The sequence below is a fragment of the Drosophila willistoni genome, assembly GCF_018902025.1.
Source record: "Drosophila willistoni isolate 14030-0811.24 chromosome 2L unlocalized genomic scaffold, UCI_dwil_1.1 Seg168, whole genome shotgun sequence".
NCBI classification, from domain to species: domain Eukaryota; kingdom Metazoa; phylum Arthropoda; class Insecta; order Diptera; family Drosophilidae; genus Drosophila; species Drosophila willistoni.
The window spans coordinates 20,234,175-20,257,791 of NW_025814047.1; the positions used below are offsets into that span (position 1 = coordinate 20,234,175).

General features: G+C 39.4%; 1 protein-coding gene across 6 annotated transcripts in view; it reads right to left on the minus strand.

Moving 5' to 3' along the window:
• The window catches only part of LOC26530167 (sialin), a 141,459-nt gene that overhangs the window by 26,505 nt on the left and 91,337 nt on the right, over positions 1-23,617 (minus strand). For all 6 annotated transcript variants that reach the window (XM_047009571.1, XM_047009569.1, XM_047009573.1 and 3 more), the window contains exon 3: positions 15,554-15,633. In XM_047009571.1, coding sequence (XP_046865527.1) covers positions 15,554-15,629 — 76 coding nt within the window. In that variant the 5' untranslated portion in view covers positions 15,630-15,633. The remainder of the gene's footprint in view (positions 1-15,553; positions 15,634-23,617) is intronic.

Here is a 23,617-nt window from a genome sequence, read left to right on the forward strand (position 1 = left end):
TTTCTGCAACTCAATTCATCAATATACAAACAAAACAATTTTACTCTCTATTTTACAATATGTTCTTTTTCCCTCATTCCCAAAGCAAGCAGCGCTGCCGGCAGAGCTGGGAGCAGAGCCGATTATTATATTGACTGTAACTTGTGTTATATTTATCCGATCACATTCAAATTTTGGGATCTGGGGTTTTATTACCAATATTATCACATATGTAAATTTCATAGCATACTCCAATTTTTATGAAAATGTTTCTTCTAGTTCTTCTAGAGCTATATGATATAGTGGTCCGATCCTGATGGTTTTCATACTTTATTTTTCCCGGGTAATAAAAAACACCGAAAAAAAATTTCAGCCCTATAGCTCTTAAGACGGCTGAGTAAAACGCATATGCACAGACGGACGGACGGACGAACAGACGGACATGGCTATATCAACTCAGCTTCGCATGCTGATCAAGAATATATATACTTTATGGGGTCGGAAACGTCTCCTTCTGTGCGTTACAAACATAACCTCTGCAAGGGTATAAAAATCGACAAGCTAATAGAAACGATTCATCATACAGGCGGTAGAAGCTTAAACATTTTAGGCACTCCCTTAAAAGTAGTCGGTGGAACTCCCGAATTTTGAAGACTGGGAACATAAAATCCCACCAATATTAGTGTGTCAGATTTATTAGAAATAGGTAGGTTTAAGGTTTTTCAAAATTTTAACATTTTGTACTTTTTAAACTCGTCCCCGAGAATTTGTCTGCAAAAAATCAGCCTTTAACCGGTAGTTGCTGATTGTGGTACCGAGCTATTCTCAGTCGAGGGTTGCCAAATGGCGGTAACCACAACATTCTGCAAAAGATCGCCCACAATTGGAACTCAAGCCCATTGTAGCTCCCGACCAGGTCATCTGGAACATTTAATCGTTGTGGTGTTTTTAACAATAGTGCACCACTGCGACAAGCTGACGGACTTACATCGTTTTCATTATTTGAAGGATTCATTGGTTGGAGACGCAGCTAAGGATATTGAACATCTAACGCTAATAGCGGCGAACTATGAAGTGGCTTGGAGAATGTTGATGAATTTGTATGATAACAAACGAGTGTTATTTTTACATTACATGGAGTAATGCAGAATCGCAGAATCTGGCGAGCTTTGAGGAGCTTAGTCAGTATCTTGAAACACAGTACAGAACAATGATTACGGCGTCAGCAGGTAATATCGAGGGAACTCTATCACGGGATAGACATCGGAATGCAAAGCCAGGTGTACATGGGTTACGAGTTATTCAGAACTACACAAAGGCTTCATTTGTTACTCGAGAGACAGACCTATGCATGGTGTGTCAAGGGGATGCACACCTTATCGGAGTATGCAGGATATTCCAGGAGATGAGGCTATCGGAACGAAAGGCATGTGTAGTGAGGCATCGACTGTGTTTTAGATGCCTTAGACCAAATCACCGAATAGATGCATGTGACAGTGCGGAAAATTGTGAAAAATGTCAAGGACGGCATCATACACTACTCCATGTAGACAAGTCACGATGCGAGAGGTCGCTTGGCACACTAAGGAAGGGAGTTATCCCAACAGCATCTGCGAATGTTTTAATTGGAAAGAGTACAACAGAAATTGCGGTAAGGCATAAAGACGAGGTTTTATTACCAACAGCAATGGTGTGGGTAGAGTCGATAGAAGGCTATCCCTTACAGTTTAGAGCGTTTTTGGATCAAGGTTCACAAGTTTCGTTCATTTCAGAGAATGCAGCTCAGCAGCTATGTTTACGGCGCAAACAGGCTCACATCACGAGTACTGGATTAGCAGATACAAAAATTACAGATGCGGCAGCAGAGGTGGAGCTAGTCATAAGATCAATCTACAACACACATGCGAAATTCAAGCTGCTCGCGTTAGTAATACCTCTAGTGAGTAAGCGCATGCCAATCAAACGACTGCCGTTTGAAGAATGGACTCATCTGAAGGGCTCACCGTTGGCCGACCCTAACTTCTTCAGTCCACAAGGAGTTGATATATTGCTGGGAAATTACGTCTACGATGAGCTCATGTTAGGAGAAGTGCATCGAGGAATACGTGGTATGCCTCTGGCGCAAAATACGCATTTGGGATACATTGTATCAGGAAAAACGAATCAAGAAGCTGGTAGGAGATCGTCCTACACCATAACGGTACGAAAGAAGGAAGCTGATGAGATACTTGAACAATTGTTATGTAAGTTTGGGGAGCTAGAACAATTCGACGAGGATCCACGTGGGGTTTCAGTAGAGGATAACTGGTGCGAAGATTTCTTCGTTAAGACACATAGCCGAATGCCGTCTGGGAAATATGTTGTTCGTCTTCCTTTTCCTACTTACTTGAACGAATCAATGGTAATTGGAGAATCATATAATGGCGCGCTAAAACGATTACATTCTCTGGACAGACGGTTGCGTACCGATGCGAGTTTGAAGAACGCTTATGTTGGCACGATAAATGAGTATTTGGAGCTGGGTCAAATGGAACGTGTAACGTCACGGGCTAGTAAGACGAGCAATCCTGCATTGGGGGGAGTCGATCATTGTTACCTACCGCATCACCCAGTCATAAAGGAATCGTCATCAACTACGAAGGTACGAGTTGTCTTCGATGGATCGAGCAAGACGAGTAATGGAAAATCACTTAATGAGATTCTAGCAATAGGTCCAAAATTGCACGTACATCTTCAAGGAATCATTCTCAATTGGCGAGGGCTAAAATGGGTATTTATGGCGGATGTTGAAAAAATGTACAGATGTATTAATATTCCATCCGACGACGCGCAGTACCAACGTATTCTATGGAATCCGGACACTAGTGATTATGTGGAAGAATATGCCTGCACAACGGTGATGTTTGGAACGAGCTCCGCACCTTATTTAGCCATGAGAGTTATGAAACAATTAGCTATGGATGAATGCGAGAAGTATCCACTGGCGGTGGATGTTATAAATCATCAAATGTATGGAGATGACATACTGTCTGGTGGCGACAGTATTGCAGAAACGGAGAATGTCAAGAACCAAGTGATTGGAATGCTTCATAGTGGTACATTCGAACTACGGAAGTGGGCGAGTTTTTGCCCAACGCTTTTAGAGAACATACCAGTTGAGCATCGAGAATCAAGCGGATTGTTACATATGGAAGGTAATGATACTATTCGCACTTTAGGTCTATACTGGAGTCCCAAAGAAGATGAGTTCCGTTTTGCTTTGCATGTCGTTCCACCAATGAGCTCACCAACAAAGAGGACAATACTATCAGCAATTGCACGACTGTTTGATCCCATGGGATGGCTTAGTCCGATAATGATTACTGCCAAAATTCTCATGCAGCAACTGTGGAAGGAGAAAATTGGCTGGGATAGCACACTACAGGACACTATTAAGAGAGAATGGGAGAAATTCGTAAAAGAGTTACCAAACACAGTAACTATACGAATACCACGGCATGTTACATGGGAGCTACTTGGTGGTGTGGCTGAATTTCACCTGTTTTGCGATGGCTTGTCACGAGCATATGGAGCTGCGGCTTACTTGCGCTTTTCAATTGGAGAGGATAAGTATCATACAGAGTTGCTATTGTCAAATGGGAGTGTATCGCCAACTAAACAACAACTAACCATACCTAGGGCAGAGTTATGTGCTGCGCTTGAAGCAGCCAAAATGTATAAGTATCTAAAAGAGAATCTAAGAATTAACGTTAATTATTCGAACACTATTTTTTGGTCAGATTCTAATATAACCATCAGTTGGATCCCTGGTGGAGCTGTCAACTGGAAAGTATTTGTGTCCAATCGAATAAACAAAATCCTGAAAATCTCAGACGAAAGGCAATGGAGACACGTCGCCTCGAAAGATAACCCTGCAGATTATCTAAGCCGTGGCATGAGTGCAACCAAGTTGGCATCGTGTGAATTATGGTGGCATGGGCCATCATGGTTACAAGGATCGGACATCAAATGGCCTTGTAATGCTATTGATCAGGATTCGCTGTCGGTTGTTGACACTGAAGTCAGAAAGGTGACGTGCCATAAGATATCAGTGGAAGAAATGCCAAGTGTAGGATTTATCAGTAAGTATTCATCGTATACACGACTCGTCTGGATTATATCATATATAAAACGTTTCGTATATAATTGTCGTACATCTGGGGCAGAACGAAGAGGATTAGGACTCTCAATTGTGGAATTAGAAGAGGGCCTACGTGAATTGATTAGGATGGTGCAGAAGGATTGTTTTAACTCTGAATGGAAGGCGCTATCGGAAGGAAGGGTAATAGCAAAGGACAGCATACTACCGTCTCTTAATCCATATTTTGATTCGAACGAACGTGTTTTACGTCTCGGAGGCAGGCTTCGAGATTCCCTGTTGCCCATAAATGAAAAATATCCTTATATATTACCGTATAAACATCCTTTCACAGATCTGGTCATATCTTACAGTCATATTTGCACCTTGCATGGTGGAACCTCTAACGAACCACTAACGCTGAATTTTATAAAGAAGAAATTCTGGATTGTTAATGGACGCAATGCAGTTCGGTTTGGAATTCATAAATGTATCACATGTTTTAAGATGAAGCCTCGATTTGCAGGTCAGAAAATGGGAATGTTACCAGCAGTACTGGTACGCCCTTCTAGAGCATTCTCATCCGTTGGAGTGGACTACGGTGGACCCGTAAATATTTCGCCCTGCAAAGGAAGAGGACGTGTATCCCAGAAGGGATATATTGCTGTGTTCGTATGTCTAGTGACGAAGGCTATTCATTTGGAACCAGTTGGAGATCTGACCTCAGATGCGTTTATAGGAGCATTTAACCGTTTCATTGGCAGACGTGGTCTATGCACAGACGTTTATAGTGACTGCGGTACTAATTTTGTTGGATCCAACAAAATATTGCAAGTGGACAAACTGGCATATTGTTCGTACATTACGAAACATATTGCGCCAACATTATTGAGAAAAGGAATCAACTGGCATTTCAACCCACCATTAGCGCCACACTTTGGTGGATTGTGGGAAACTGGAGTGAAGTCCATGAAGTATCATCTGAAGAGAACTCTCGGAGAACAAGTTTTAACATTCGAGAAAATGGCAACTGCGTTGGCACAGATTGAGTCTTGTTTAAATTCAAGACCGTTATGTTCCCTTTCAAATGATCCTGACGATTTAATGGTATTAACACCCGGTCACTTTCTGATGGGTGAAGCGCCTTTAGCACCTCCTGCTCCGGAATTGGCTAAAGTTACTCTGATTGATCGATGGAAGAATTGTCAATATTATGCACAACAGTTTTGGAGAAGATGGAACTCGAAATATTTAGCACAATTACAAAGGAGACCAAAATGGCTGCAGACCAAGGAAAATCTAACAGTTGGATGCATAGTGCTCATCAGGGACGAGCGATTCCCTTCTCATCAATGGCCTCTAGGTCGGGTTATGGAGACACATGCAGGACCCGACTCATGAAATGACCGGTAGCCAAACTCTGTCCATTACCTATTCAGGATAATCGGATAGAGAATGACACCAGCCCTACACCTAGGCGTTAAATTGTTACTTTCTCGTTTCAGTTTTCTTTTCGCAGGAGTCTTCCAGACGTGAATTTGATGATGAAGATCGTCATCATCAAAGGGGGAAGAATGTTTAAGCCGCAACTGAAGCCAGACTCTCTTTGCTAAAAAGAGAAAACGAACGAAGAGAGAGAGAGAGAGAGAGACCAAGAACAGCGCAAGTTACTTTGAAGTGACAAACTTGGAGGTCCGTTACTTCAATTCTTTTCTTTCTTATTTCTTCTATGGAAATTTCCAGAACTTTGAATTTTGTAAAAGACAGCGTGGTTTGCTGTACTTGAATTATACTCTTGAAATTAATCTCGGTCGATGCGGTTGCACCTTCTGTGCCCGCTGACAATTGTACAATAGTTTTAGGTTAAGAAAATAAAGCAACCGATTGAAGTCAACCTGGTCATCTCATTTCTTGCCAATCGCAAGTGCCTCAAAGCCGCCTCGGTGGCCGCATCATATAAAGCGAGCAGTTTGGGGCTCCGCAAGGGCGCAGCCGTTAGCCAACAAGTTGCTTCAGCAAATCTTTTTTGGGGTACATAGCTGTAAGATGTGGCTGCATTTACACTACGTTGAGAGCGACTCTACTAAAAATGTATTTTTTTTATAATTAAAAAAAAAATTACTGACAGATGCTGATTTTAATACCGCGAATGACGAAGTCTTTGACGAAAGCGACAACGAAGGGGATGGTAATAATGAAGTTTTCGATAATGATGCACAAGAAGAGAGAGGCAAAAACAACCCCTCAGTAGCCAGTTTTACAATTCAAGCTAACTGGTTGAAACTAAAAATGCTGCTACTTAATGAATTTAAGTCGACGACGAAAAGTGCTCAATTGCATAAAATAATAGCTGATCGGTAAATTGGGAAGAAGGAGAATTTACAAGAATATTTCTTGCTGATGAAAGAGTTATCCACACGAGGAAATATCGAAGAGTCTGCATTGATTCAAGTCAAGTTTTTCGGAGTTTAAAATATAAAGGATTTTAAAGACAAATAGAAATACTATGAAGTAATGCGGGAGACAATAATAACAAAAGTAAAAAATGTTTTGAATGCAACCTGTTTGGCCATATTGGCAAAGAGTATCCTAAGAAATCGGAAAAACGCGGAGTGAGTTATATACGAAAACTAAACATGTCAACCTTACGTATGTATGTATAAAGTGAATGCTTTTGTTGATACTGGAAGTATATACAATCTTATCAATACATATATGTATTTTTCAAAATATTTGAAATACAAATATCACAAACACCTTTGCCGACGAAATAATAGTTTTGGCATTCTTTGATTTAAATGTTTCCTCCCATGAAAAAATAAAAAGGGTTAAAAAAACTGTCATTGAAGGAACTAAATATGAAATTAAAGAGTAATAGAAATTCTAACTTTTTGGAAAACTTTCTTAAGGAAGATAATCTTTCAGCTAAATTTTATTTGAATATAGACTTATTTATTTATTTATTTATTTATTTATTTACGTCAACTAATACAGCTAAAGCTAAAGACAGATAGCTTAGCTATATACAAACATCCCCGACCCGGTGGAGCTGTTTTATTTGCATAAGGTGCCAGCTATGCTCCGATTCACAGCCAATGTGGTCAGGGATGAGTTGCCAATCCAAGTCCAGAATATTTTCATTGGTTTCGTTGTAGATGATTAAAAAGTATATAAGAAGAGAAGTCACAGAAAGATGAGGAGAATTTAGGTGAGAAAGGTTGTTAAAAGATTGGCAAAGAACACGAAAAGGTTCTTGAAGAAATTAGTTAGTCAGACATCTACTAAGGTGAATAGGAAAAAAGTTTCGGGTCCGACGTGAGGGAACACAAAAATATAGCGTATCTAGTAAATTAGTAGAAATGACTTCGCCGTTGACTAGTTTATGGAGAAAAAGAATGCCAAAAACGGGCCTACGGTTGTAAAGTGAAGGAAGATTAATAAGAAGAAGTCTGTCAGAATAAGAAGGCGAAGACTCGGGTCCCAATTAAGACCGCGTAACGCAAACTTAAGGAATTGCTTCTGTACCGATTCATCACTACGCTGGTGAACATTATATTGCGGATTCCACACTGGCGTGCAATATTCGAGAACTAACGAAGTGTATAAAACCTTTGTTACATAGGGATCATCAAATTCTTTGGCCCAACGTTAAATGAAGCCAAGAAGGCTGCATGATCTATTGACAATTGAAGAAATATGAACATTAAATGAAAGTTTTGGGTCAAACATAACACCTACGTCTTTGAATGATGGTACACAATCTAACAGAACAGACTTAACAGAGTAATGAGCTAGGAACGGAGACAAACGACTGAAAGTCATAAAAGAACACTTACAGGCATTAAGGTGTAATTTATTAACGTGGCACCAATCACAGAACGCATCGAGATCTGAATGCAAGTACTGTTGGAAAGAAGGATCATTATAGGAATAACAAATCTTGACGTCATCCGCAAACATGAGCACGCGTGAATGAGCCAAGGCCAAAGGCAAATCATTTATAAACAGTGTAAATAACAGTGGGCCCATATGACTGCCTTGGGGTACACCTGACGTAACTCGAACAGTTTTAGATATTGAGGAACGGAAAGACACCTTTTGGGTCCAGCCAATAAGATACGACTTTAACCAAGCCAATAGTTTCGGGGAAAAACCCATGATGTTAAGTTTCGCGAGAAGCATAGAATGATCAACCGTATCGAAAGCCTTACTAAAGTCAGTATAAATAACATCAGTTTGACAATTTTTACCAAAGCCATGGCGTACAAGGGTGGTCAATTCTAAAAGGTTAGTAAGCGACGAACGACCTTTCATGAAGACATGCTGACAAGGAAAAATAGTGGATCTGGATAGGTGTTGAAGGGAAGACGTAATAATATTCTCCAACAGCTTTGGTATTGCCGAAAGTTTGGCAATGCCACGGTAGTTAGAAACATCCGATCTGCTACCCTTTTTAAAAAGCGGAATAATAAAAGACTCCTTCCAAATATCGGGAAAGCTACAAGTCTCACTCGATATAAAGAATAACCTAGATAAAGGCTTTGATGGGGAAATCGAACACATTTTAAGGATGCAACTAGGTATATTATCAGGACCGGGAACGAAGGAAGACGTCATAGATGACAAGCTAGAGATAATAAAGTCTTCAGTAATACTAGGAAAAAACATACAATTTAAATGTGGGATTGAAAAGGGATAGGGTGTGGGTTCCGAAACAGTAGTAGAATAAGTCGACTGAAAGAATTTAGCAAACAGATCTGCAATATTCGAATCATTATTAGCAGTCTGGTCATTAAGTCTGAAGGTGGAAGGTAGTACATTAGAGCGTCTTTTGGAATTAACAAAGTTGTAAAATTTTTTGGGGTTCTTATAAAATTCAACCTTACAGCGAACGATATAATTATTGTAGCATTGAGTGATTAAAAGACAAAATTGAGATTTGGCTATACAAATAATAATTTTCAATATAATTTCAAATATAATTTTCATAGTCAAGTCGCGAACCAGTTTTTTTAAATCTTTTAAAATATCTCGATTTAATGTTACGGAGATTAGAGAGCCTACGTGTGAAACAGATTGGCGCGCTGGAGACGGTAGAGACATTCACATAAGGAACGCATTTATCAATTAGAGAATTAAGAGCAGGGTAGAAAAACTTCACTGCACAATTTATATCGCAGCACTCAAATAGAAATGACCAATCAAAAGAGATAATAAGGATATTAAGAAAATTGAAATTTGTTTTACGAAAACATCTACGACGAGAATTTGCGATGTTATTAATTGAATTAGTAACGGAATTGTAAGAAATAGTAACTTCAATGGTAGGGTGATAGGGATCTTCAAGTTTCACTAGGGGCTGTGTTCGGGATACAGCACTAACAGTGGGATCAGAGACAAAAACAAGATCAAGGATTCTTTTAGAAGAGTTAAGGAAAGAATTCAACTGATATAGCGGACATTCAAGTAGGCTATCAAGAAAAACATGTTGAGATGAAGGAATTAAGAAAGATAGATTATCATCAACAAGCCAAGAAATATTAGGCAAGTTGAAATCACCCAAAACTATAAGGAAATCACTATCTTTAAGACGATTAAAAATAGTTTGAAAAGCATCAGCATGGTGCATGTGCATATAGGTCGTTATATCAGAAGCTGGAGGAATATATGAACAAGAAATATATAAGCTAAAGTTGGAACATATAAATTCGACGCAGATAAACTCAACACCTAAGGGCAGATCAATCGGCACAACACTTGAACACAGATTCGAGTTAAGAGCAATGAGTACTCCACCGCAACGACGACCAACACGATCAAGCCTATAAGAAATAAAGTTATTAGAAAGAATTTCATTATCCAAAACCGAGGAGTTAAGCCAAGTTTCAGAAAAAGCTAATATGTCAGCCGAAAAGGTTTGGCTATCACAGAACAGGTTCGAGAGCTTGGTAAGAAGTCCTCTTACATTTTGATAATAAATGCAAAGACTAGACGTTATTAGTTTTTTGAAGCAGAAGATAAATTAGGAAGGTGGACAGGCAACGGACGGGAGCGCTTATTGGGCGCAAACTCGTGTACATCTAGGCCCTCTGGCCAGAAATTAGTGTCAACCATAGCTGAGAAATACTCATTTGGTACTGTAATTTTAAAAGAGGAGATATACAACAGAGTTCTAACACCGAGGAGGAAAGCCAAGTGTGCTCATATTGATTACGATATGGCCGAAAGAGGAGTAACAACAGAGTTCTAACAACGAGGAGGAAAACCAAGTGTGCTCATATTGACAAAAATTTTGAATAATCATAATCTGCGCGCATTTTAAACAAATCCAACTACCAAATTTGGTGACTTTGTTAGTTTTCGAGTAAATCAGTTTTAATTAATTTGCGGGGGCGAAAGTAGGCGTGCCAAAATTTTTCACTAACAATATCTGCGTTCGTACTAAGCCAGTATACGTACGAAAGTTGGCGTCTCTAGCTACTTAGTATAGACTTTTAGAAAATCGGTTTGATTTAAAATGCGGGGTCGGAAGTGGGTGTGGCAAAAATTTGAAATAAACTTTGTTGGTGTTTAAATTATATAAAATAAGATAACATTAAGAGAATTATAATATAGAACAAATGGAAATGTATGTCAATTAAGTATGTAACCCGATTATAGATATCGATGGCTCATCAGTCATAAGTAGATCTGATATGGTCAGCAGTAAACAATAAAGACCTAGTTAATTAAGCTGCTATGGTTAGCTATTATCAATAAAGACGTATTTGGCTGAGCTAACACTATGTCGAACTATGCACTGGTGAGCTCGCTATTTTTACTATAAAAGAAATTCATTATTCTTAGTAAGATTAGATACCAATTGTAGCTACATCGGGTGCACATCGCTGTGTCTTTGGCCCCCATCTCTACCTTTGTAATCTCACTCCGAGGTCCACCCAATTTATGTGTTGGTTGCGACAACTTTTAGTCACTGGTTTATGTGCTAGTGCCTATTTACATATAAATAAATAAAATTTAATAAATTCAAGAATTACTAACGTCTTTCATTGAACAAACTTGATCACTGTATATACATAATGGGTTTTTCCCCAAAACTGTTGGCTTGGTTAAAGTCGTATCTTATTGGCAGAACCCAAAAGGTGTCTTTTCGTTCCTCGATATCTAAAACTGTTCGAGTTACGTCAGGTGTACCCCAAGGCAGTCATCTGTTATTTACACTGTTTATAAATGATTTGCCTTTGGCCTTGGCTCATTCACGCGTGCTCATGTTTGCGGATGACGTCAAGATTTGTTATTCCTATAATGATCCTTCTTTCCAACAGTACTTGCAATCAGATCTCGATGCGTTCTGTGATTGGTGCCACGTTAATAAATTACACCTTAATGCCTCTAAGTGTTCTTTTATGACTTTCAGTCGTTTGTCTCCGTTCCTAGCTCATTACTCTGTTAAGTCTGTTCTGTTAGATTGTGTACCATCGTTCAAAGACTTAGGCGTGATGTTTGACCCAAAACTTTCATTTAATGTTCATATTTCTTCTATTGTCAATAGAGCATGCAGCCTTCTTGGCTTCATTAAACGTTGGGCCAAAAAATTTGATGATCCCTATGTAACAAAGGTTTTATACACTTCGTTAGTTCGCCCTACTCTAGAATATTGCTCGCCAGTGTGGAATCCGCAATATGATGTTCACCAGCGTAGTATTGAATCGGTACAGAAGCAATTCCTTAAGTTTGCGTTACGCGGTCTTAATTGGGACCCGAGTCTTCGCTTACCTTCTTATTCTAGCAGACTTCTTCATATTAATCTTCCTTCACTTTACAACCGTAGGCTCGTTTTTGGCATTCTCTTTCTCCATAAACTAGTCAACGGCGAAGTCATTTCTACTAATTTACTAGATACGCTATATTTTTGTGTTCCCTCACGTCGGACCAGAAACTTTTTTCCTATTCACCTTAGTAGATGTCTGACTTTCTGTCACTTCTCTTCTTATATACTTTTTAATCATCTACAGCGAAACCAATGAAAATATTCTGGACTTGGATTGGCAACTCATCCCTGACCACATTGGCTGTGAATCGGGGCATAGCTGGCACCTTATGCAAATAAAACAACTCCACCGGGTTGGGGATGTTTAGTTGTGTATATAGCTAAGCTATCTTTTTCAATTAATTACTATCTGTCTTTAGCTTAAGCTTTTTCGTCGACTGCTGTGTTAGTTGACGTAAATAAATAAATAAAAAAAAATAAATAAATATACCAAATGGTGGCACTAACTCTTAGTCTCCGAGATCTAGGTGCTCATACGGACGAACATTGCTAGATCGACTCGGCTGTTTATGCTGACCAAGAGTTTGGCGTCTTTGGTATACCATTTTGTTAATCCTTTCTTACCTTTTACGAACGTCAACGCAAGAAAGGGTTTGTCTAAAAAGGTCCAAAGTTCGAGAAAGCACAGCCGACAAGCTTGGGCTGGCGCAATATGTATATAGCTGTCCAGAGAGCTGTCCACCTCCCGCCCGCCCGACCGTGGGGTGCAGCCGTAAACCGGACGGCACGATTGCGTGGACAAATACAAATCAAACGGACAAACAATTAAAATATGATTAACTACAGCTAATTACGAGCTAAATGTGATCAAATAGAGGTTTTCACAAAAGAAAAAGAGGCTTTTGATCTGTTTACGGGATAGAGAAAATTTTAATCAGAGCACAGGACTCAAAAAGGTTCATGCTAAGAATAGTTAGAAATGCAGTGTTTTAAGGATAGAGAAATAACATTTCTGGTAGGTCTACGGGGTACAGATAGTTTTAACTGGTTTAATAGCTCAGGAGAGTCTGTTTCACCTAATAAAAGTTTGTGACTAAAGATAGCACTAAGCATTACTCTACGATGTTATGTTCACGGATGTTTATTCCATATTAATGCATTGATTTGGCCCGTAAGACAAATAAGAATCTTTTAAGAATGCTTTATAAATTAATTTGCTTTAAAATGTTTCACTTCGACTTGGACATTAGGGCTAAAAATGCATTATTTGGCTCCTGCAAACATACAACAAAATGATAAGCATGACGAAAACCACATCAAACTCAAAACTGGCTTAGCTCTGAACGCAGGTTGAACCAGGGTCCTCAGATTTGAGGCAGAATCTTTATCCACTAAGTTATAGTTTTAAATGCGATTTATTAAGACAATATTACATTTTCTTGAAACAAACTCTAGGGCCATTTCTTGACTTCTGTAGTGTATATGTAAATGTATGGTTAGTTAGCACGTTGAAATTGAAAGTTAATTCCGGTAAAAAAAAGTGGACAAAACCAGAATAAGCGTTCCTACTTTTAAGAATAATCATTGAAGACTATAGTAGCGAAGCTTTAAAAGACAGAAGCTTTGATAACGCTAAATTTATATTTATAGGTTTGATAATGGTTACACCACGTAACGACTGAGATCGAAGTCGCAAGCCACTCACCAATATACCGTGGAGAGAGCAATGTGCTTCTCCGTCAATATTAATAACTCTGTTTCCGATTGCACAGACTAGCACCGTCAGTCCGTTGACAACTTAAGCGACGACAGCAACAAAAACAACCATGTGGAGGGAACCAAATGGCCAACTACAGAGAATCACCTGTCTTTAAGGATCTTAAATAACACCTAAACGGTCCCAAAACTTCAGCTAGATGGTTTGTACCTACAACGCCTCCCAGACCACACCGAAGGTATTCTTTGCCAAGGCTGCTGGAACTGGAAAGACGGAGACCGCTAAAGAAACTCCAGCAAATCCTTCACTAATCGCAACCAGTAAATTTGAATTAGTTTAGACCACTTTTATGACGTTCAAGCAAAACTACATACAGGAATTGATGCAAAATCAAATCTGCTCGACCAGAAGCATATTGATAATAAAATAAGGCTTCCGTAAATCTATGTTTTTGGAAGGTTAACGGCATATGCAAGCACAAAAACGAATGGACCTGCGCTAACGACGTCATACCGACGATACCGACGCCATGCTGATATCGCAAACACATTGAACTCAAGTACTCTATCGCCCATAGAGGCTAACAAACAACAAAACATATTGGCTCAAATTCAAAATGTCTTTGCCACTAATCTTAAAACGGTTTTCCGACCAATTCCACCTTAAAACTCGTTTGTACTTCCCCCTTCGAGTACTTTAACAAGTGGTGAGTACTCATTTCTGTCATCCTAACACACAATCCTTTCATACCAGTTCGGTTTCCGAGAAAAACACGGGACAATTGTACAAGTCCCGTACGCATAACATCAGAAATGCAAACAACCTTCGAAATAAAAAAATACTGCACGGCTGTGTTCTTCGATGATGCCCAAGCTTTCGAAAAAGTTTGGCTGGACGCTCTGATGTTCAAAATAAGCCAAAAACTCCCACAATATACCTACAAACTTATGGAATTATACCTCTACAATAGGAAATTCGCTGTAAATGACTCCATGACAGCAAACTTCGAAATAAAAGCTAGTGTAACGCAAGACTGCGTAAGTGGTTTATTTATCTATCTTCTGTTTAGGGCTTACAACGTGCATTTGCGATGACACGGCAACTCGTAGCCGATGCACTCGAACAAACTGGCGTATCCGCATCAACGAGCAGATATGCAAACATTTAATATTACACTATACACAAGACGCAACCCAGCTCTAATGCTTAAGAAAGTACCAGTTTCTCAGAAGACTATTTTGGCATAGTCATTTAAAGCAAAGATCTCACAGCTGAAACTTAATGCAAGAAGTAGAAAACAACGGGAAATAATCAAGTTTTTTCAAATTACGGGGGCGGAAGGGGCGTGGCAAAATCTTTACACTTACAAAATGTGGACATTTACTAAGCAAATATACATACCAAATTTGGTGTCTTTAGTTAGTATAGTGTTTCAGAAAATCGATTTTATTTAATTTGCAGGGGCGGTAGGGGGCATGGCGAAATCTTTACACATGAACGCATTTACTAAGCAAATATACATACTAAATTTGGTGTATAGTATAGTGTTTGAGAAAATCTGTGTCACTTAAATTGCGGGGGCGGTAGGGAGCGTGGCAAAAATTTAAAACTCGATAACTGTACATACTACACAAGTCTACATACCGAACTTGGTAGCTCTAGCTCTTATAGTTCTCGAGGACTCGTTGCTCATACGGACATACAGACATGGCTAGATTGACTCGACTCACGTTGCTGATGAAGAATATACCTATATAGGTACTTTACTGGAGTGGAAAAGCTTCCTTCAGCCTGTTACATACATTTTGGCTGCTTCAATATACTATTTCACCATATGGGTGCAATGTATGAAAAGGTCAACCATTCAACTCAAATATAATCTAATTGCAAGTAAAAAAATATATTCTATATTCTAATGTATGTAACTTCCAACAGTCTGTAAATAGGTACACATTTTAAAAAGACTTACCTCCAATTTTTTTGGGTGCATTTTCTTGTTGAGAAAAACTGTACGTCACACTTCGACTTTTAACCGCAGAATACATCTTTCTATCAATGAAAAAAAATAAAAAAACAGTTCCAACAATAAAGACAATAAAAATTGTAAGCAAGTCGTCACGCCGACTTTGCTATATTATGCACCATATATAATAACTGTTTACAACTTACAAAATATGTATGTATATTAAATTCACTTTTTCTGCTTGGTAGTACGCAAATTCAATCTCGTTAACTATTACGAACACTCTAGAGCCGCCTTAGGACCACTTTCCACCAGTTTTATCAAAATTGTAGTATGTTGTATGCCAAATGAGCATATGCCCACTGTATTGTAGAGTATACAACATAACAAGTGGTCATATGCCCAACTATAAAGTAAGAGTAACACCTTATAACATAACGACACTTTGTTGCTATGTTTATACAACAACAAATATACACAACAACAAATATACACAACAACAAATATACAAAAGTGCAGTAATAGGATCCGCCACTTATGCGGACTGGCCGCAGCGTGAGAACGCTATCGTAAGCACCTCTTGAGTATGTACCATCCATACATATATATGCCTATATACAAATACATATGGCATGCTATATAGTCCCGTTCTGCCGCTACTCTGGGCGACAAAACTCCAAACCTCATTATGTACTTTAGGCTAAGTCCATTATTAAATAAAGAGAGACGATTCATTCTGAATCCGTCAACACCAAATGCAACAAGCAAATCTTTTTAATTACTACATGGCGACCGTGACTGTGAGGAACAGCAACAAATGAATGAAAACCATCACCAACAACAATAGCAACAGCAGCAGCAACAAAATTTCCAGCAACGGGACAATTACAAAAGAAAAACTAAGACAGCAGCGATGGAGGGATAGTTGTGGAGAGACAAAAACAAATTAATATCTGAGTGAGCAGAGTGCGGATGGATAAAAATCAAAAACGACATAAAAAGCGCGGCGGTGTTAGACAAAGACTGAGTTCGGAAATTGACCGTCTCAGAAAAATCTTGAACAATCAAGATAACCCGCCAGCATGGAACGATTCTGTTTCCATACAAGAAAAGCGCTCGTTTCGTGAAGCACAACTAGTGCAATTATTAAATAAAAACAAAACGCATCCTGCACCTACCGCCAGATTACAAATATATACACTCCAGTAACTCCCCCTGTTCCAACAGCTATCCCAAAATATAAGAGGCAATGTCCCGCGGACTGTGAAGGTCCATTCTACAAGGTTTGCTGCGCACTAACTTGCGTCAATTACCGGCCTGTGCGTGAACCAGCACCGGTAACTAAACAAAACCTTTTAATTTCTACAATTAATTTCTTCCAAAATCTTTTAATTTCTACATGGCACATCGAATTAAATTGCTGCATGGCTACATGAAAATTTGCATTTAGAATTAGCTTCAAACAGATAGCTAGGGAAACTAGACTTGATAATCACTATTAGAAATTCTTGGAGAATATAAAGGATTGCCTATGATGGCATCAGCGCGAATTCAACGCTGGGCAGCTATTTCATCTGGTTTCCAGTATAGTCTTGAATATATTAAATATATATTAACCTTCCACATGGTATAAAAAAGAAATATCATAATTATAATTCCAAAAATACAAAAGAAAACTTTTCTAATAATATTTAAAATAAAAATATCAAAGAAGCTAAAATCGGCTACGCCGAAGTTTATATACCCTTGCAGTCCTTGCCAATAAAATGTTTACACGTTCAAAATTTGTTTTCTGCAACTCAATTCATCAATATACAAACAAAACAATTTTACTCTTTATACTACAATTTGTTCTTCTTCTTCCCTCATTCGCAAAGCAAAACAAAGCTCGCATACACATACACATACAGTTTATGTAGCGTGTCGTCTGTGTGTGTATGCATGTACTCTGTTGATGACGAAAGACGTAGTAGACACCAAGCAGCGCGGTCTGCAGAGCTGGGAGCAGAGCCGATTATTATATTGACTGTAACTTGTGTTATATTTATGCGATCACATTCAAATTTTGGGGTTTTATATCCAATATTATCACATATGTAAATTTCATAGCGATACTCCAATTTTTATGAAAATTTTTCTTCTAGAGCTATATGATATAGTGGCCCGATCCTGATGGTTTTCATACTTTATTTTTCCCGGGTAATAAAAAACACCGAAAAAAAATTTCAGTCCAGACGGACGGACAGACGGACATGGCTACATCAACTCAGGTTCTCATGCTGATCAAGAGTAATATACTTTATGGGGTCGGAAACGTCTCCTTCTGCGCGTTACAAACATCTGACCAATTTTATAATACCCTCTGCAAGGGTATAAAAAGGAGAAGAAACAACAAAAAAAATCAGTGGGGCCGTAATTAGAATTGCAAAAGAAAAAACTTGTAATAAGCAAAAAAAAATCCCATACGTATGTTCGATAATAACATAAGTAAATTTGATGATATCGTTATACCCACAATAGGGTTAATCGAAACAAAATCAGTGGACTCCACTGCAAACGACATAAATAAAATTGAATCATCAAATGCTGATATGAGATTAACGAACATACTACTATTGATAATTGTCATAATATTGTGTGCATATGTATTATATGAAAAAATAGGCATCACAAGCGAAACCAAGGAAGCTGCAAGCTCATCATTTGCCAACAACAAAGAGGAGCCACCCAAATCGAAGCCCCCTCTAATAATTCTTCCTGAGGTATCAAACATAAAAGGTATGACCGATGACCTCAAAGCGGTAGCAGGAGAGGGCACCTTCACTTACAAGGCGGGTCGTGACGGCAAAGTACGTGTTATGGCCGACAACATAGCGACTTTCAGAAAGTTTCAAAAATTCCTCGACGAACGCGACATGTTTCATGCATTGTCATCAAGGGAATCCACCACTCTACTCCTTGCGATGACATAGCCGAGGAACTAAATGCTGCTTGACATGGTGTGCGCAATATCATCAACGCAAAGAGCAAAACAAATAAAAAGCCAATGTCGATTTTCTTCGCCAACCTTGAGCCACAAGTGAACAATAAAGATGTTTTCAAAATGAGATATGCCGTGCTGTGGTTACAATCGAGCCACCAAGAAAATTCGATGACCTGGTCTAATGTCACCGCTGACAAGATTTTGGACACACCAAGCGGTACTGCAATCTCCCGTTCAAGTGCGTCAAATGTGCCGGCAACCATAACACACTCGAGTGCACAAAACCTAGGGAAGACCCACCTAAATGCACACATTGCGGCGAGCCCCACACAACTTCCTATAAAGGTTGCAGAATATACTTGCTTGCAAAGCAGAAGAATGGCCCCAAATCACCCAGACCGCAACGTGCTAATATCAACGAGGTAAATGAAACTGCTAATCATACCAATAGTAATACCCAACCTGGCCTCAGCTACGCAGATGCTGCCAAAACTCCAAATGAATGCACTCAGGCCAATACCCACAGTGCAAACGAGATATCCATCCTTGCCAAAATGTAAGCTATGATGGAGAAAATGTTCGACCAATTCAGCATGCTCACACAGCTGCTTACCACCGTTGTGGCAAAGCTATGCAAATAGGTCTTAGAGCAGCCATATTTAATGCCAACGGTCTCTGCGCACAAAGGACAGATATCGAACTTTTTATAAAAACTTAACACGTGGACATTCTGCTGGTTTCAGAGACCCACTTTAACACCACCCAATACTTCAAAATCCCTGGATATGAACTAGTCATCGCAAATCACCCAAGTGGACGCGCACGAGGAGGATCAGCTATCTTGGTGAAATGTGGAATCAAGTACACTTCGACCAATTGACCAAACCTGGACCCAGTGTGCCCAAATAAAGCTATCAAGCCCAACAGGAGACCTGACAATTGGAGCAGTCTACATACCTCCACCCGGTAGACTCGGTAGACACTCAAATGTTGGAGCAGTTCTTCTCAGAACTAGGGCCTAGGTTCATAGCAGCTGGCGACTACAACGCGAAAAATCCTTGGTGGGGTGCGAGGTTAACAAACCCCAAGGGCAGAGCATTGCAACGCTTTCTTGGCTTAAGAAACCTGAGCGCCCACTCGTCCGGAGAACCCACATACTGGCCTACTAGCACCGGGGCAACACCTGACGTTTTCGACATCGAACCCGAATAAAATTGTGCTCCAAAACTCCATGGACCTATGCTCGGACCATTGCACAGTCATGATGCTGTTAAACTTGCCCGCCCACCTCACAAAAGGCCCTGTTAGGATTTTCCGCAAAAGCACCAACATAAGTCGCTACCAAAAAAGGGTCGAGAGAAACATCAGCACCAACGGGCAACTGGATAACGAAATGTAAATCGACAATGAGGTTGAAAAGCTAACTAAGCTAATCCACGAGGCAGCTTTCCAAGCAACACCGCCACCACTGCCTGGCCCCAGAAAAACTGCTCAACTCGAACGTCACCCTTGGGCTCCCGAAGTAGCTGCAGCAGTGCGTGAGAAACGCAGGCTCCGAAGAGTCTTCCACACATCCCGAAACCCTCTGGCCAAAAGGGCACTCAACAGGGCAGCCAAGGAACTAAAAGAGCTACTGATCTCCCTCCGCAACCAGGCCTTCACGGAATATATAAAAGAACTCGAGCCAGGAGACGCGTCCAACAACCTATGGAGAGCCACGCGATACCTCAAAAGTCCAATAAAGAGAATCGCACCAATATTAGGTCCCCACAACATCTGGTGCAGATCGAAAGAAGAAAACGCAGAGGCATTTGCCGACCACTTAAGCGCCACTTTCACCCCTGTGCTGACCTGCTCTCAGGAAGATCACGATAATATTACAAATTTCATAGACATACCCTGCCAAACGGACTTGCCCATTCGTGAAATCGATCCAGAAGAACTCATAGAGGAAGCCAGCAAACTTAAGCTCACGAAAGCACCTGGATATGACGGCATAGGAGCAGCACCGATTAAGGCACTACCTTCTGTTGCCTGGAACCTCATCAGCAGTATTTTCAACAAATGCTTCTTGCCACGCCAGTGGAAATGTGCTGAGGTTATCCTCATTCCCAAGCCATATAAGCCCGAAACCCTAGTAACCTCATACCGCCCAATCAGTCTTTTGCCAGTGCTCTCTAAATTACTCGAAAGAGTAATTTTAAGAAGAGTATATATGACCGTTCTATATGACCAACAGAATCCTAAACCGTGAACTGGAGGTGGAGACGGAGACACTCGAGACCATTCAGAGCAGAGCGAGGAACCACATGGAGAGGATGAGCAACCATGAAAACAACCTAGCGATCAACCTGCTGGACAACAGCTTACACACCAGAAGGCTTAAAAGTCACCATCCACTGAACCTACCTTTCCGACCGAGCTGAGCAGCCCCAAGACCCACACCGACACTGTCCTAATCAGTCCGTACTAATTGTCTTCCAAATGTTAACGTCTAATCAAATTTATTAATTGTTTTTGTAAATTGTATGTATCATCACATTTAGTATTTTTTCCCATCTTAAATATCTTAAATAAAGAACACCTTAAATAAAGAACACTGAATCAAAAAAAAAATATATATATATTTAAAGCTTACCTATTACACAACAGATGTGTAACTAAAATTTAATAATGTTTAATTTTCGGGGGCGGAAATGGGAGTGGCAAAATTTTTAAATAGTCAATATCTGCGCGTGTATTAAGGTCGGTAGCTTTCATAGTTGTTAAGAAAATCTGTTTTTTGTAAATTCCGGGGGCGTAAGGGGGCGTGGCAAAAAGCTGCAACAATTATTTTCTGCGCGCTAACTAATCGAGTATATAAACCAAATTTGATGTCTCTATCTGCTATACTGTTTAAGAAAAACAGTTTTATGTAAATTCTAAGGGGCGCAAGGGGGCGTGGCCAAAATTCCAATTAACTCTATATATTTACATACCACACGAGTGTACATACCAAATTTGGTGGCTCTAGCTCTTATAGCCTCCGACACCTGCGTGTTCATACAGACGGACGGGCGGACGGGCGGACGGACGGACGGACGGATTGATAGACATAGCAGAATCAAGTTTAGAAACAATAGACTTAACAGATTCAGATGTTGAAATAATAGATATAGAAAAGTAAAATAAACATACTTTTGAATCTGCGTAATGATACAGATATATCATGAGAGCATGATCAAAAGTTAAACATTACTTAATAAATAATCTTTAAGCAAGGAATGGGAAGAAATTTTTCTCCATACCCAAAGCGTAAAGAAAAGATATATAGGTCGAGCCAATGACCTTGACAAAGTAGAGATTTTCCCATTATGACAGAGTGGGAACATATTCTAAATGAAGCTCGTGAAATCAAACAAGAAATCCACAAGTCAATCAAGTGCCTCTCCCAGCATAGAAATACCTCAGAGGGCACTATAGAAAAGCACACAAAAATCATAAAATCCGATCCAAACAGCAGCTCTAGCCTTCTACAATGATTGCAAAGAAAAAGCTACATTGGCACCGAAGCGACATCAGATAACATTCAAAGAAGTTTCTGATTTAAACTCCAGTATAAGTTTACTTAGTACAGAAGGCAAAATGACGCAAACAGTGGTGGAATTCATAAACACAGCTACCAGGCTTCTACAATTCTTTGATGGTGACATCAAAAATCTACCGATTTTCCTTGGAGCGCTTCGTGTACTTAACACCATAAAAGAAACGCACGAAGCAATAGCAATCGAAATTATAAAATCCAAATTAAAAGGTCAAGCGGGTAATAACCTGAACTCTGAAACAACGATTGATGAAGTAATACAAAAACTGTCAACAATCTTCAATGGTGAATCAGTAGATCTTTTAAAAGCAAAAATTCAAAATCTGCAGAGAAACCCCAATAACTGTATTTCATACACAAAAGAGATTACTGAATTGACCGACGCTCTTAAAGGCGCATATATTTCGGATGGTCTTCCAAATGAACAAGCCATAAAATACACCACCAAAGTGGCAGTAAATGCTATGGTAAGTCATACCAAAAGTCAAAGAGTCCAGCTATTTATGGAATCAGGAAACTTTGATTCGGCTAAAGAAGCCATTGCTAGATTCAAAACTCTTTCAGTAGAGTCGGGCTCCACGGAAAATTTTCAGAATAATACCGTTTTTTATGCCCAGCATAATGACCGCGGTAGACGCCGCTATCACAACAATGGTAACTGGAGAAACAACTCGAATTGGAACAATAATGATACCCACAGAGCCCAACGAGGCAGTAATTATTCACGCCACCGAAGAGGCGGCCTTGGAAGTGGTTATAACAATAACAGACAGAACCCAAATAACCAACAGAATGGTTATAACAACACCAATGTCAGAGTAGCACAAGATACTATTTCGGGAAACTCCCGTATACTCAGCGCTAAATAAAAAAAAATATACGGCTAACTTCTTCTTAAGTCTCAATAATTTCGTATTATTCAAAAATGTTTCAACAAATAAAAATTTAACATTTCTGATTGATACAGGTGCAGATATTTCAATTAAAAAAGAAAATACTGATGTCTTTCACGACATCCATACAAATAAAATTATAGATATTCGAGGCATAGGAGAAAGGATAATAAAATCCAAAGGATTAGCCTCAATTGAACTACAAGCAGACAAATACATTTTTCCATATAAATTTCATATACTTCATGAAGATTTCGCAATCCCCTGCGATGGAATAATAGGACTAGATTTCATGAAAAGATTTAATTGCCAATTAGATTACAATAGTTCCGAGGATTGGTTAATAATTAGACCACAAAATCTAACGTATCCTATTTATGTTCCAATAACATTTAGTTCTGGTACTAACTCAACACTTCTACCAGCAAGATCTCAAGTGATACGCATACGAAATAGAGTTGTCTTCAGCAGAAGAAAACATTTTAATTCCCAATCAGGAAATTAAACGAGGTGTTTATGTCGCAAACTCGATTGCAACAGCCCAAAATGCTTTTGTCCGATTCTTAAATACCACAGATACATGCCAAATAGTAGGCATTAATAACATAAAA